The 17,277-nt window shown below is 35.6% G+C and overlaps 1 protein-coding gene across 1 annotated transcript in view; it reads left to right on the top strand.

The window, feature by feature from the left end:
- Positions 1-17,277, top strand: part of IARS2 (isoleucyl-tRNA synthetase 2, mitochondrial) — a 126,200-nt gene that overhangs the window by 79,842 nt on the left and 29,081 nt on the right. The window contains exons 11-12 of the mRNA XM_006869714.1: positions 1,186-1,337; positions 4,733-4,893. Coding sequence (XP_006869776.1) covers positions 1,186-1,337; positions 4,733-4,893 — 313 coding nt within the window. The remainder of the gene's footprint in view (positions 1-1,185; positions 1,338-4,732; positions 4,894-17,277) is intronic.

Raw genomic sequence — 17,277 nt, forward strand, 5'->3', positions numbered from 1 at the left:
TGGTATTAACTGGGCTTCCCTATAGGCGCATGGATATTATCCTATCACTTACAGCATTGTACCTCATGACTGATTTGGATATGTTCTTTTTGATGATGAATGCAACACCATTCCTACCAACCTTAAATTATTTTCCTGCTTTTCTTTGTGGATCCAAGAATCTGGTATTAGGAAAACCTCTTTGCCCACACGAAAAAGAACCAAGGCCAATTAGACATGGTGTCTTCATTTCCTAGGAATACTGTAGCACATCATCACAAATTTGGTGATTTAAGACTGCAGAAATTTATTGTCTTACAGTTCTGGGCGCTAGCAGTTCTAAATCCAGTTATCACCAGGGCCGTGGTGTCTGTAGATGCTGGAAAAGGATCCTTTTTTTTCTTCCTAGCTTCTGGTGTCTCCCGGTAGTCCTTGGTGTTCGTTACCTGTAGCTGTATCACTGAGTCTCTGCCTCCCGTCTTTTGGGTGGCCTTCATTTCTGTTGGGTGTCTGTCTGTGTGTCCTCTCTTCCTTTTATACAATGACACTGCTTATTTGATTCAGACATGTCCTAATTGACAATGTTGGTGGTGGTGGTTGTGTGCCATGGAGTCGGTTCTGACTCATAGCAACCCTGCATAGGGTTTCCAAGGCTGTAAATCTTTACGGGATCAGAAAGCCTCATCTTTCTCCCATGGAACGACTGGTAGTATTGAACTGCTGACCTTGATGCTAGCAGCCCAACTCGAAACCACTGTGCTACCAGAGTGCCTTTAATCAACAATGGCTTCCTTTTAACTTGCTTACATTTAAAAGACCCTATTACCAAATCCAGTCACAAGAGCATGCTAGTTGAATATACTGTTTTTGAGGACCCAGTTCAACCTATTACACCTGGTTTTTTCTGGATTGCCTCTGAGCTTCAAATGTAGAATTTTGAATAAGTTGTTCATCTTTCCTTTGAAGTGATGAGCCTTGGGATTAGTATCATTTGAAGTTTTATTAAGCTATATAGTCCTTGACTTTTCTGCTCCAAGATTCCCAGTGTATACTTGCGATTCCAGGGAAGTAGCTACTCCTATTGGCATCTATTGATCTAGATTTAGTACTTCTTTACAATTTAGAGCATTAATAGAATTTTCATGTACTTTTTTTTTTTTCTTGTACTTTTTAATTATGTCTAATATAAATTGTTATTTTTTAAAGTTATAAAGATGCTTCAGGCTGCAAAGAATTTGGTGAAAGAAGAAAAATTGGTACACAGCTATCCCTATGACTGGCGAACCAAGAAACCGGTGATTATTCGTGCCAGCAAACAGTGGTTTGTGAATATCATGGATATTAAGCCCACAGCCAAGGTATAAAAGGCATCTTATGATAGGACTTGGGTGTATCATTCCCTCAGTATGAAAGGGTTGACTGTGGTATTGAGTTGGGGTTTTGGGTATTAAAGGGCTTGCTGTTATTACGATTTGTTTTCATAAAGTTGTAGACTGTTAGATCTCCAAGGACATTGGAATTCCATCTTTTCATTGAATATGTGTGGAAAGTGAGACCCTGATTGACTTGCCCAAAGTCACAGTGCATAGGTAGACTTTCCTGCCCATATTGAAAGTCGGATTAGGACAGAACTGAATTTCAAAAGTTGTTTAAACTTGTAGATCCTGTTTCCTCATATACAGAAGTGATAATAATGCCTGCCTCACGGGGTGTTGTTAAGTACTGGGTTTCTGAAGCGCGGCTTGTTGATTTGAACCATCGATATTACAGTTTAAACTGACTTTGTGGTTGAGTGCTTATCCTACAGTGCCATACCAGGACTCCAGGGGTAAGTGACTGAAAATTCCTAGAGCAGTATCAAGCACATAATAGACATGTAATGAAACTATCTATTTAAAGCCCATTTACTACCTTAAAATTATAATTGCGGTTGATTTTAGAAGTTGTTATATATAGCCAGTGTTCTAAATGTTTAATACGTGTTTGAGTTCTTTCATTCCATACGTGTATATATGTATCTATGATATATGTATGATAGATCTTACGCTCAATTTGATTTTGTTGAGTGAAAGAGCTCAAATATAATTTAAATTTTAAGACGTCAAATATGTTAGCTAGGAAGACTATGTAGACATTTTGCTTTATTTATTGGCTTCTTTATTTTTCGGTAATTTGAGGCCCTAGCCAAAGCAATACATAGCAATTCACATTTTTTAAACTCACCTAGCACGGAGGCTCCATATGATGAGCACTGGACTGTGAACCACAAGGTCCGTGGTTCGAGCTCGCCAGCCTCTTTGTGGGGGAAAAATGATGCTTTCTGCTCCTGTGAAAATTTAAAGCCTCGGAAACCCTGTACAGGGTTGATGTGACTTGGAACTGACTCAGTGGTACTTAACAAAAAGTATGGACAATTGTGATATAAATTATTTTTATTTTTTTGTTTTTACACTCTTAAAATTTTATTTTCCTGACTTGTAAAGGTTAAAATGTTTAACTGCCAGCTCTGCACAGATTTGTGGTGGCAGAATTCTGATACAATATGTGTAAGCCAAGTTTTTGTTTATTCAAACTTTATTGTGAAAAAATTTTCAGTTGCTCTTTGCTGAAATTGAGGGGATAGGACAGTGCACCACCATGTTCCCATTACCTAGCTCTTAATCATGAATCAACTTTTGGCAAATTTTGTTTTTATCTGCCCTCCTTCCTACCAACCTACCTTTATCCACTACCCAGTGAATTATTTTAAAGTAAATTCTGGGTACTATTTCTTCCAGAAATATTTCAGCATGTGGGTTAAGCTGTTAACCAAAAGATTGATAGTTAGAACCCTCCACTGTTCCATCGGAGAAAAACGGGGTAGTCTGCTTTGTAAAAGTGTACTGCCTCAGAAACCCTGTGTAGCTGTTCTACTCCTTCCATAGGGTACTGTGATGCACAACTGACTCCATGGGTCTGGTGTTTGGATTTGGAGATCTGAAAGTTTTAAAGACTTTAAAAAATAGAACTCCAACGCTGCTACCACCCTAAAGAAAGTAATAATTCCTTAACAAAATGAAATATCTAGTCAGTATTCATATTTCCTGTTTTTTGTTTTTTTTTAAATTCATATACAAGAGTATTTTATTCCAAAGTACTCATGAACAGTTTTATTATGTTGACATTCTCATACCTGGGAAGCATATTTCCTGGATTTGTTTTTTAACTGTTTTATTGTGAATTATGTTATAGTTTACATGGGAGAACATTAGCTTCACATTCATCCTATCGTATATCATTTCATTGCCATGATTACAGACCCCTCTTTGCGCCATCAACCAACCAAAAGGTACACTACTCAAGCCTGCCCCTCAGTCGTCAGTACACAGCCCCTCTCCCTCTCTGGGTCTAGAGTCCCCAGACGCTCCATCTCTCCATGTCATCATCTCTGCCTCCATCTCTGGCATCACTGTTTCTCTGGGTTGGGTCCCGCATTCCGCTCTTCTCCCTTAATGGTCCCAGGGGCCTCCGTTCCTGTCCTGCAAAGTCAACCGCTCCCCTATTTTTGCTACAAAACGCCTGCCTACCTTTAAATTTCCAATCCTCACAGTCAGTTCTGATGGTAATTATTCACTATTGTACCACATGAGTGCTATCCCCATCTCATTTCATCAGTCCCGCCCAGACAGATTTGGATACTACTTAGTGGAGATTCTACCTTCCTCCTTGCCCTCTGGATCTAGACTCCCTCTTCATTTCCTGGATTTTTAACCCACCTTTAATCCAGTTGAAAATAGAGATGATGCCATTTTGCCAGTAGGTGGTGCTATAAAAGGCCTTGGATAAGGGATTTCTAGTTGAGTTCAAGTAAGAAAGAAAATCATTTAAAACTACTCTGAAAATATAAAAATGCTTTTATTAAATGATAGATATTTTTAGGTTAATTCTGACTTTCTGGATATTAATACCAAATGCTTTAGCAATTAATATATTTAGTATTTTGGTAGTTGGCCAATAAAGTGAATGAAATTAACTCAAATGCTAGTAGTTTACACTCTTGGGGATGAGGGGGCAGTAAAGGAAAGTTCTTGAGGTGGTAAGTAAATAATAAGTAATGGATTTTAACAATTTCTTTCTTTTTTTTTCTGTTGTGTAAACTATGTGATGTAAAATTTAGTTAAGTTGCAAATTCTTGCTTGGTATCCTAGGCTAGTAACTTACTTTTCAAGCATTAAAAAAAACAAACAAACTTGAAATCAAGGCTGAATTGATTTGCTTATAGTCTAATGAGGAGCCCTGGTGTGGCACCATAGGATAAGCACTTGATCTCAAGGTGGGTTCGAATTGCAAGGTTGGCGATTCAAACTCATCAGTTGCTCCTTGGAAACCAACCCTATATAGGGCCACTGTGAGTCAGAACCAACTCAACGGCACTTAACTACTACATTGTAGTTTAATGAAGTAAAAATCTTTTATGAAACCTGTTATTAACAGCTTTGATCAAGAGTCCTAGGAGTTGGTGGTAAAAAATAGCTTGTCATATCCTCCATAGTGGAGTCTGCTGTCACTGTTATTTATTGGGTCCTTTGTCCCATTTTATTTTATGTAATTTGTTATGAAATCTTTTTTTTTTTAAATGGGGTTTTTTGATGAGTGGATGGGAGAGAGCATGTGAATTTACTTTGAATGTTTATATTTCAAAATAAAGAACCGCACTGGGAAAAATAAAGTTCTACTTCATTTTGCTAGAAATTGACTTGTGAATCAATTTCAGGAATTATTAAAAAAGGTGAAATTTATTCCTGGGTCAGCACTGAATGGCATGGTTGAAATGATGGACAGGCGACCCTACTGGTGTATATCAAGACAAAGAGTTTGGGGTGTTCCGATTCCGGTTTTTCATCATAAGACAAAAGATGAATTCTTGATCAACAGGTAGAATGAACTCTTTTTAAATTTTTTTGGCATTTTAAAGTAAGTTTTGTTGTCTAATAAAATGTAAAAAAAAGTAGACTGTTTTTTAATTTTTCATAACTTCTGTGCGTATTAATATAATATTTGAAAATAATTTTGTTTTTAGGGTAATATAAGATTCTGGAGACTGCTTAATTTCTCTGAGTCTCAGTTTGCTTTTCTGTAAAATAGAACGAACTGTGCTTGTGACAGAATTATTATGAATTCTACGTAATACAGTTAAAAATCCTGGAATAGAACATAGTGTTCCATAAATGGTAGGTGCTCTTCATTTGTTAAGGAGCTCTGGTAGCATAGTGGTTATGAATTGGGCTGTGAACCGCCAGGTCAGCAGTTGGAAACTACCAGCTGTTCCACGGGAGAAAGAGGAGGCTTTCTGCTCCTGTAAAGATTTACAGCCTCGGAAACCCTGTACAAGGTCGGTCTGAGTTGGAACTGACTCCATGCACTTAACAGTTCATTTGTTATTTAAGAAACACTTGCAGAGACTTAGTACATGTCAATGTTAGGTACTGCTCATAACTGTTATAAACAGGACTGATGGGATTGTCTAATTTAGGGAGAGTTTGAGTTTTGCTGTTGCTCTTAACAGATATTGGAAGGGAAATGTTAGCCATTTTTTTTGGGAATACATTGTAAGTTTTCATTTTCTTTTTTAGTAGTTCTGCTTTAATTTGGTATATGGAATTTTTACTAAAGTACACTCTAGCATCAGTAAAGAGTTGACATTTTGGTGACTATTTACACATTTCATCAGTTGAGAAGCCAGTTATGAATTTGAGGACATGGTAGTCAGCAAGTAATTAGAAGTTTAAGAGACTGTACGCATAGACTTGACTGTCCCTGCCTTGGGGTTCTTTAACATTTTTTGTGAAAAGGATCTACTTTTCATTGTCAGTACTACTTAGGTTATGTGTTCATGAATTATATATTTTCACAGATTTGAAAAATGTTTATGAAGTTTTTTTTTCCTTTTTAAATTTTAATAACCACAGATTTAGATGGTCTTAGTATGCCTTGCATGAAAGTTCCTTTTCAGTTTTAAATACATGTTGTGATCACTCCTTAATATGGCTATGATACCTTATGATTACATGCTTCAGAGTGAGGAACTTGAGGGTCTGCCTTGGCAAATGTTAAACCACCAAATAGCTCATTTGCTTTATTTAGAGATGATATGGCATCTGAGTTGAGTCATGAGTTGTAGGTAGCAAACTAGGAAAAGGGGGAGTGTTTTCTAAGTAGAGGGACTAACAGGAGCTGAAGACCTGGGCCTAGAAAGTATACCATATTTATGGAAATCCAAGAGTCCCTGGGTGGTGTACATGGCTAACATGCTTGGCAGCTAACTGAAAGCTTGAAGAAGGTTCGTGTCCACAGAGAGGCACCTTGGAAGACAGGCCTGGTGATTTACTTCCAACAATTGAGTCATTGACTATCCTATGGGCATATTTTTCTACTGACATTTGGAGTTGCCATGAGTCGTAGTTGGCTTGATGGCAACTAGTACTAGAACCAGTTATGATGATGGGTGTAAAACTGTACTTTAGGAAGAGAAACTAGAGGCTGGACACCAGAAAGTCAGTGAAAAGCTATTTTTTAATTTTTATTTTTAAAAACTTTTTATTGTAAATTGAGTGAAGGTTTACAGAGCAGATCACATGTTTTACATTCAACAGACCATTCACTTTGCTTCACCACATGGTTGCAGTCCCCTCATGTGCCAACAGTTACACAGCATTTCCCTCTATTTACTTTAACTGTTGCATTCCTTGAGTCTCCCACTACCTTCATCTTTCCTCTGTTAAACTCCCTCATGTTGTATATTGTCTGCTCTGTCACCCATGTTAACATGAATAATTTTCTGTTCCACCCCTCTCCCCGTAACCATCATAGATTGATTCTTTTATCAAGAAAAAAATTTTTAAAAAGTTTTTCACAAAGTTAGTCTCATACGATTTGCCCTTTTGTGATTGATTAATCACCCTCAGCATAATGTTCTCTAGGTTCAACCAGGTTGTGAGGTGTTTCACGATTCATCATTATTCTTCAGTGTTTTGTAGTATCCCATTGTGTATATGTACCAAACTTTGTTTGACCATTCTTCTGTTGATGGGCATTTGGGCTGTCTGTATCTTTTTTATGTCTTTTGTAGACAGCATACTGAAGCATCCTGTTTTTATATGTATTCTGTTCTTTATGTCTCTTGACTGGTACATTTAATCCATTTGCATTTAGTGTAATTATCAGTAAGTATGAGATGGTTGTTGTCATTTTTCTGTGTGTTGTTTTTTGTGGTGCTCTTGGATTCTTTTATATAAGTTTCTGTGCTGCGTTCATTTTGTTTGTGGGTTTTCTTTTCATTTTCATTTTTCTTGTGTTAATAGTTACTTAATCTTTCAGACTTCCTTCTTTTTTTATATTGATGTGCAGGTGTATTTTTTTTTTTTTTTAAGAGATTACCCTGTAATTTATTAAAAATTTCCCTGCTTAAAGCAGTCTGTTTTATAATGGAATCTACTTGACTTTCTTGCCATTTGGAAATTCTATATCTCGACTATTCCCTCTTTTTGATTTGTAGTTGACTTCATTATACATTGATATCTCTGGTTCTCTATTTTCAGTTTTATAGGTTTCTTTGACTTTAAATACTTCTATATCTGGGTTGAGTTTTTGTTAGTGTTGTCATGTGTGGTAAGCTCAGGTTGTTTGCTGTTGTTGGTTCTCATTCCAGAGAACACCCCTTAGCATTTTTTGTAAAGTTGGTCTGATAATTACAAATTCATTTAATTTCTCTTTATCTAGAAATGCCCTAATTTTGCTGTCGTGTTTCAGGGACAGTTTTCCTGGGTGTATGATACTTGGTTGGCAACCTTTTTTCCCCCCAGAGTTTTGTATCTGTCATTCCAATGGCTTCTTGCCTGCATGGTCTCTTATAAGAAACCAGAGTTTAACCTTGTTGGTTCTCCTTTGTAGATAACTTGACAGTTTTCCTGAACTGCTTTCAGGATTCTGAAAGGCTACTTTATACTTTAGTTTTATTAACATTTGGAATTGAGATGAAATGCTTTGTTGTAAATAGTATTGATCATTCTATTCTTCTAATTTAGAGCTTGGTGACATGTTAATGACTAAGACCTTAATTCCTTCTGTTAAGAATTCATCAGTTGAGAATGAAAGTGATTATGTTGTCATTATTAGTGCCGCCAAGTGGGTTCTGGCTCACAGCGACCCTGGATAGGCTTTGTGAGGGTATGTCATTGTGGTAGTATGTCTTTGTGGTAGCATAAAGACGTTTCCTTCTCTGGAGGAGCAGCTGGTGAATTTAAACTGTCAACCTTGTAGTTCACAGTCCTGTGCTTATCCTACAGAGCCACTGTTCTCCCAAAGTGATTATAGTTGAAATAAATTTACACAAGTATTGTTTACAATAGAAGATTTTCTTTGAAAGAAATGTTAAAAAGCCACCATGAATGTTTCTCATTCTTTTCAATATTTAGAGGAGAATATTTTTAGGGAATTTCCCTGAAGTGATTGAGACAGACCATATATGTACATATAAGTAACTAGAGCAGACTGGTTTAATTGACCATTATTTTATCATGACAATAAAATGGTATGTAAGTTGATACATGAGCAAGCTGGGTGAAAAAAATATGAGCTTTATCAGAAAAAAACACAAGCAGATTTTTATTATCATTTATGTTTTATTTACAATTAATATATTTACATGGTGTGTTATAGATTTTTTTTCTGTGTAGCTTCATTGTGTTGCTTGCCTTGTATTAGTTCATTTCTGACTTTGAAGTAGCAGAGGCATACAGAATATTGGCCTACAGAAATGACAGGCAAACTTAGCCATATTGTCTGTCAATTCATAGGTCATTTTCCTGTGTACCTTTTTCTTAATGTTGACTGTACTCCTCTTCCATCGCTGATTTACTGTATGTGGTGTGTAACACTTGGATTCAAGAAAATTGATATTAATTCTTTGTCAGCTTTGTAAGACCAAATGAAAGGTAACCTTTTTTTTTTCTTCGTTAATCCAGTGAGAATTAAGTGACAATGATTTATCCCTTTCTTTGTTGTTCCTTTTTATTGTAGCAGGTTGGTAACCATCAAAAGTAACAGCATCTCCACTGGAATTTGAGACATAGTCCACATGGAGTTGCTGTTACATTTGATAACCCCATTAAGCATATCGGAAGATTCATTTCCCTTTTTATGATGAAAGTCTATAGGTTACCTCTAAGTGTACTTCTTTCTCAGAAAAGAATCTTGATTTATTCATGTTCTTAGTAAATTTAGGAAATGGTAGGTGTGAAACTTAGATGTTTAATTTTGGTCTCATGAGCATTTTATATTTGCATCTGTATTTTCTTAAGTAATGATTCTATTTTTTACTTTAATATGTTTAATCACTTTTCTGAATCTGCTGTATAATGCCATTTTAATTTAGATCAAAATCTATTTCTAGTAAATGCATACAAAAATTCTTTCAAGAATACGAACGGTAAAATTAGAAGCATTGGCTACCTAGAAAGGAAAAATGGTAGTTAAAGCCCTTTCGTCATTTCAGATGATTGTAATCATCAACCTAACACTAATAATGTAATAATTGACATAAGTAATTAGGAAACTTAGCAACTGATTTTTGGAAACTGACAAATTTCCCCAAAACAGCCTGTACGTTTTAGTTTTGAGTGTTAATGGCCTAATAATGACCTTTGGTGAAAAATATAATATTCATTAAATAAATTAAAAGTCCTCCAAAATTATTTAATTTTACCTTTAAAATATAAGTATAGGATTTAACAAAAAATAGTTTTACTCCAAGAAATTTTATTATGTTCTAGAATTAAACTTGTAAATAAAATAAAACACTTAACTGCTTACCTCATTTTTACTTCAGTAACTTGTAGAAGAAAAGTTTTCTTACAGTCTTCAATATTTTGCGTATAAAGTTAGAACCCCAGCAATAGTTCAGAGACAGCAACAGTTTCTTCATTCCCTAGCAATCAGAATGGTGCTTAAGTTCCAATAACAGGCTAAATAAGCTTTCAGCCCAGTTGATATCAAAGTTCAGATGATTGGTGGGTATACATTTGCTCAAACCTACCTAGTGACGTTTCACTGATTGAAACCTAGGAAGGAACGTGTAATGCATGTGCTAGATAAGGCCTTGTGAGTAAAGTACAGAGGTTTATGATGGACTTACTGCTTTATGAAATGCAGTGCTAAAATGAAAGCATATAGATTATTTAGTGATAAGTAGGTTTCACCCACTTTTATTAACCATAATCTATAGTGATCTTTAGGTTATTAGTTAACTTCGTGTTAAATATACATTATTACTAACAGAGTAAAGTGAGCATTCTTCATTTCCAAAGAAAAATTTAGACTTATTCCATATACTTTTTTTCTGAAGAATACTTCAGCAGTTCTCCATGTGCGCATCTCAGAATATCACAGGAAATTGTTGTAAAAAATTTTTACATAACAGTTTTGTTGTGAACCATTCTACTACTAATATTTTTGTGGAAGAATGATTGTTGTTGTTAAGTGCCGTTTAGTCAATTCCAACCCATAGCTACCCTGTATAGGTGTCCGAGGAGCGACTGGTGAGCTTGAACCACTAACCTTGTAGTTCAAACTGACTTTGCAGTCCAGCACATTGACCCACAGTGCTACACTAAGACTCCAGAAGAATTATGAGCCATTGAAAATGGTGGCTTAACTCTTTAATGCTTGCCTAGGTCTTATGTCTGAAAATTCAATGACTGTAGCCAGTCCCTGCTACAGTTTTTTTTTTTTTTTTTTTGCTGGTCTACAGTGAGCATCTTTTGAGCACTTGAACAGCATTTGCTTAAATTTTTTCCTAGTTCTTATCATATTTTGTTTGGACGTTAAATTTATCTGTTTTGCAATCCAATATAGTTACATCAGTTTTGGAAGTTATGTGCCTTGTTTTTATTGTAAATTTTGCTTTATGATAATTCAGAATGTGAGTAGAAGTCTAGAGAAAATTTTTCCTTTGAGATTATCAATTTTTTCATTCAAATTTTTATTTGTGTGGATTATAAGGATGTTTTTGTCTTTGAAATCGTTATTATTTGTCATAATTTTTATTTTTTTAACCCTTAACTCCAAGGAGCTCTGGTAGCGTAGTGGTTACGAATTGGGCTGTGAACCGCAGGGTCAGCAGTTCGAAACTGCCAGCTGTTCCGCAGGACAAAGACGAAGCTTTCTGCTCCCGTAAAGATTTACGGTCTCGGAAACCCTGCACAGGGTTGCTATGAGTGAGAACCAACGCCATGGCACACAGCCATATGCCAGCCAGCTAATCCTTAACTCCAGCGTTGTCTTTATTATGCTGTTTTTAAAATATAGGTAGTATGGTTGTCTGAAGTTTCAAAATAAAAGCTGGATTTCAGAGCATAATGCTTATTAAAGTCATTTAATAGTTTTTATTTACTACAATATATATTAATATATAAGTCTTGCTCTAAATATTAATGAGTCTTGCTCTAGCAATGAGATAGAGCTATTTCTTTCCCCTTCTTTAAAATCTTTCATATTTCTTTTGAATATATTGAAAAAAATTATTTTGGGGGTCCAAATTTATATATATGTATGAGGAAAATATTGGGACATTTTCTAGGTACTTTGCCATTCTGGAATCCTGGTATGGTGCTGTTGGATAAACAGTGGACCACAAGGTCATTTTGAACCTAAATGTCATGGTTCAAACCTAGCAGCTGCACCGTGGAAACCCTTTACCTGGGTCACCGTGAGAGTCAGAACTGACTTGATAGCACTTAACAACAACAACATGTTGTTTATGACAGTTTTTTTTTAAATTGGATTTTAAAATTTAAGATCGAATGCAGGATTATTTTTTATTTTTTACTGTTTTATTGTGAATTTATGTGATAGCTTACATGGGAGACCATTAGCTTCACATTCATCCTATCATATATTATTTCATTGCCATGATTACAATCCCCTCCGTGCATCATCAACCAACCAAAGGGTATACCTGCAGGATTATTCTTAAATGGTGTAAATAACTTTGTGTGGTTATGCCAGTTTTGGTATTATTACGTAAACCAAAAGAAAAAGTCAAAAGAACTTTTCTTCTCGCCTAAGAGAACTTAATGATTTAAAAAACAAAACAAAACAAAAAACAGTGTTTTTGCAAGTGAAGTATTTATAAAATTTCTTTTTATAACATGTGTTTATCGAAGTGAGTTACTGCTATCTTTTATAAGGCAAAGTAGCATTTAGAATGGAATTTCAGTTGAATTAGAAATTTTTTGACTAGGTAGAATTTTAATTGTTGCCTTTGAAGCATGACAGCAGCAAACTTGGGGGACTCGGTGGCTCCAAATGATAAGTTCTCTGCAGGATAAAATGAGACTTTCTGCTTCCTTAAAGATATAGAAACTTGTGGGTTAATGCGCTGCTGGACTGCAAATTCTATTTGAACCAAAAGGTCAGTGGTTCAAGTTCAGCAGCTGCTCCTCAGAAACCCTATCTAGGGTCACTATGGATCAGAACCGACTCAGTTGCATTTAACAAAAACAACAAATTGTATAAAGGAATCCTGGTGTGACACAGTGAGTCAATGCACTGGACTGCAAGGTCGGTTTGAACTGCAAGGTTGGTGGTTCAAGCTCCCCATTCATTCCTCGGAAACCCTATACAGGCTTGCTGTGAGTTTTAACCCACTTGAAAGTACATTACAACAACAACAAACTCTGAAAGAGGAGGCCTGGTGTGGCATGTCATACGATTAAGCACTCGATTTCAAGGTCGTATTGAACTGCAGGGTCAGCAGTTCAGACTGACCAGCCACTCCTCAGAAACCCTATACAGAGTTGCTATGAGTCTTAACAGATTTGACAACACTTAACAACACCAAACTTGGAATCTTTCTTTGGCATTTTTAGTTACAGACTCAACAATCTGTTTGAATATAGTTAAACAATACTGAAAATATAATTTTAAAGCTTCACTGAACTTTCTGTGCTTAAGGATATAAAACAGCATATTGATAATTGGGGTTGAAGTTGGCACTGTAAAATGATATGTTCGTATCATCCGGACCCTTAAGGTTACTGACTACAACAACTGGGCTTTTCTTGAAAAAAACACGATTTTTCACACAGACTTTCTTTCTCAAAGCTTTCCTTATTATGTATATAAAAATAATATTAGATTATTTGTACCACTATCTAATAAGGCAGGTAGAGTTTGGTCTTTGGACTTCACTGCTGTACTGTGTCAACACACTAATCTCTAGATACCTCACTTTATCTCTGGTTTATAGTTTTAATGATGCACGTAAGTAATGAGAATCTTTTTACCATTACTTAGCAAACCCCAGAAAACCAGGAGTGTAAGTTCACAATTACAGTGGTGGTTTTTATAGGTGGATTTAGGCACAATAAAGAAGTAAAGACATTATTGAACATGATTTTTGGAGATACAGTTTCAAGGCCTGACTTTAATTCTATCACTTTCTCAGTCTTAGGATTTCAGGAATCGTGAGGCATAGGTAGTTTTTTGTCAAGATGCTTCCTGCATCATTCAATATTTTCCCCATTGAATCCTTCAGTATAGCAAGTTGAGGCTTGAATTTTCTCTGTTTTTTCAGCTTGAGAAGTGCTGAATATATTCTTCCCTTTTAGTTTTCTATCTCCAGGTCTTTGCACATTTCATTATAATGCTTGACTTTGCTTGAGTTGCCCCTTAAAATTTTCTATTCAGTTCTTTGTTTTCTTCATTTCTTCGATTTGTTTTAGCATCTCTGTTCTGGCGAGCAAGTTGCAGAGTCTCTTCTGGCATCCATTTTGGTCTTTTCCTTCTTTCTTCTTAATGACCATTGGCTTGGTTCCTGTATGATCTTGATGTTGTCCCATAACTCTTCTGGTTTTAGGTCATTAGTGTCTAATGCACCAAATCTATTCTTGAGATGACCTCTAAATTCAGGTGGGATATATTCAAGGTCATATTTTGACTCTTGGACTTGTTTTAATATTCTGCAGCGTCAGCCCGAAATTGCGTATGAGCAACTGATGGTCTGTGTCACAGTCTGTCCTTGACAATGTTTTGGTTGCTGATAAGTAGTTTCTCCACCGCTCGTTCCACAGATGTAGCCAGTTTGATGTCTGTGTATTCCATCTGGTGAAGTCCATATATATAGTCATCTTTTATGTTTCTTAAAAAAGGTACTTGTAATGAAGAAATCGTTGGTCTTGAAAATTCTATCATGCAATCTCCAGCATTGTTTTTACCACCAAGACTATATTCTCCAATGACTGATCCTTCTTCTTAGTTTCCAACCTTTGCATTTCTATATTATTCTGCATTTATCTTCAATTCATTTGAATTTAAGTGTTGTTTGGCTCTTTATGATAAGCCCTGGATTGCTAACCACTTGGTTGGCAGTTCAAACCCACCAGCCGTTCCCAGGAAATCGCGTATAGGGTTGCTATTCGTTGAAGCCAATTTGATGGCACTTAACAACAGCAGTTGGCTATTACTATATACCACTGCCGATCTAATGATGACATTGTAAAATAAGGACAAAATGATACCCATATTTGGTGTCAAGTTTTTGATGAAAATTTTATAATTGATATTAACAGCATATTTATGGAAATTGTTTATATGAATGAACTCTGCTAGTACAGGTAGCTTCAAAAAGTTTGTGAATAATGGAATTAAAAGATAATGGAGGTTTTCCAGGAGTTTTTGAAGCCACTTTATATGTCTCTTAATTTTTTCTATCATAGTATATTTCTCATTTTCTAAACTGATAAAATGTTCTGTGTAAACGATATTAAAAAGTAATATGTAACTAAGTCTTGTCATATAAGTAGGTAAGTATTGCAGAGTTTTTATGGTCTTATATCACATAAGTTTATCTATACTGTTAAAGTTCATCCAAAGTGAGTGTCATAGAAATATGAACTTCCATTTTAAGTTATTGTCATTTTTTTCAGAGCCAATGTTGGTAGTAATATACTTTTCACCCTGTCCCTCATGATATGCCAACTTAGTGATACCTTGCTTTTAAAATTTTAATTTGTAGAACATGTTGAATTGATATTGATTTTTGTTTTCTACACTATTTAATGTAAATAATAAAGATAATCTATGAATTAGAAGACCTAGAAAGGTCATATGATTTGCCCTTCCTAGTCATGATTATTAAGAAGCAGATCTGAGTGAAGATAGAATAAGCACTAGATTGCTAACCAAACTGCAAACACATCAGTCGTTCTTCGGAAACCCTCTATGCTGGGTAGCTGTGAGTTGGAAGCGACTCGATGGCACACCACAATTCCATGGGGCTCTCATGAACCTGCAATTAATTCTTTGTTAATGTGAATCAAAGGAGCTCTGGTAGCGTAGTGGTTACGCGGGAGAAAGATGAGACGTTGTGCTCCCGTAAAGTTTACAGCCTCGGGAACCCTGTGCAGAGTTTATGAGTTAGAACCGAAGCCACAGTACTTCACAACAACAACAATAATGTGAATTAATCGAGTATGATAGCAAAGTAGACAGTTCAATCTTGGCTTTAGCATGTGTATTTTAATTTTAAAATGTTGATACGGATGTATGCTTTTGTAATTCGTTAACACAAAACTAACTCCATCTAATTTTATAGCTAATGTTTAAGTAATAAAAATTGGTATGTGCCAGGTATTGTTCTAATAGGCGTTTAATATATCTTAGCTTAATTAATTGTTTGTTAACTCTTTGAGGGATACTGTTGTCTACGTTTTGCAGATGAGAAAATTGAGGTGCGGAGCTTCCAAGTGCTTGTTCATGGTCACATTGCTAAGTAGTAGAGCCAAGAATTCAACCATAGCTGGTCTAGCTCCAGGGTCCATGCTCTTGACCATTGTATAAACTGCTCCTTAATGGAAAGACAACTGGAAGAAGTTGTAATCTGAACAGAGTTCAGATAAATAGTGTAATAAATCAAAAGCATGTTATTCTTGTGAGAAACTTCAATGTAAATTTTCCCTAAGTTTAATTTGAAAATCATTTATAACTATATCTTCCCAACAGAATATGACCAATGTTAGTATTCATATGATTTACATTTATTGAACTTCTGTTGTGTATTAAGGAGCCCTGGAGACGCTGTAGGATAAGCACTGGACTGCTAACCTCATAAGGTCAGCAGTTCAGACCGACCCATTCACTCCATGGGAGAAAGATAAGGCTGTCTGTTCCTGTAAAGATTTTCATTTTCATTTTGGAAACACCCAGCAGAGTCGCTATGAGTTGGAATCAACTTGGTAGTGTACTAGTGGGTTTTTGTTTTTTCAGTATTGTGTTTTAGACACTGTACTAAGTTTTACACATATAATCTCATTAAGTGTTCAACAGTTGTGAGAGAAGTAGCATGAAAATGTAAGTTATTTTCAGGCAGTATTCTTGTTTGTCTTGTCATATATTATATCTCCATTGCCTAGAATAGTGATTTAAGATATTTATTGAATGTGCTCAGTAAGTGGTTTTTGTGTGAATGAATTATATCATTCTACTTAATAGATGGACAGCTAAGACCCAGAGAAATTTTGACACTTGTGCATGGTCATTTAGACAGAAAGTAGCCGAGTCAGCATCTAAGCCCAGCTCTCCATTGTGTGACATTGCTTCTTATGCACATGGATTTAGACTTAGTCCTGTAAGCAGTGAGGAGGCCATTGAATATTTTTGAGCAGAGGGTTGGTATAATAAAGGCAGTTTTAGGAATGCAACTTTGTTATTCCTAAAATGCAAATTAAAGAAATGAGAACAGGGAGAAAGTCGTACTATCACTTCAAGTTTGTATTAAGGTAGTTGGTCAGTTTAGACTAACAAATTGTCAGTGAGTTAAAGGGACAATTTAAGTAATATTTCAAAGCTGAGCTGACAAAATGTGTTGGTTTAATTTGAACAGAAATTGAGATGGGGAGGGGAGAGATAATTAAGTACCTTTTTAAGGGGTATGTATTATTTAATTATTTATTTATTTAGTATTGAAGCAGAGATAACAACAGCCAGACAAGCAGGTAATTGAAGCTACTCCACTAAAGTTTGGAGGGAAAGGTCAAGGCTGCAGATAGGAAATAAGTATAGATCTCTCTCTTTTTAAAAACGGTGGTTTTGCGTATCTATCTTAGATCTATCTATCTGTAAATAAAGGTAAATCAAAAAGTATCCTTTTGAAATCATAGAAACCTTTATTAAACAAAATAACAAAAAATATCCGCCATCATGGTCTATGCACTTCTTAAGGTAGTGTTTCTATCTCTCTAATCAGCCCTTCCCTGAATAATT

Source organism: Chrysochloris asiatica, unplaced genomic scaffold (genome assembly GCF_000296735.1).
Source record: "Chrysochloris asiatica unplaced genomic scaffold, ChrAsi1.0 scaffold00133, whole genome shotgun sequence".
NCBI classification, from domain to species: domain Eukaryota; kingdom Metazoa; phylum Chordata; class Mammalia; order Afrosoricida; family Chrysochloridae; genus Chrysochloris; species Chrysochloris asiatica.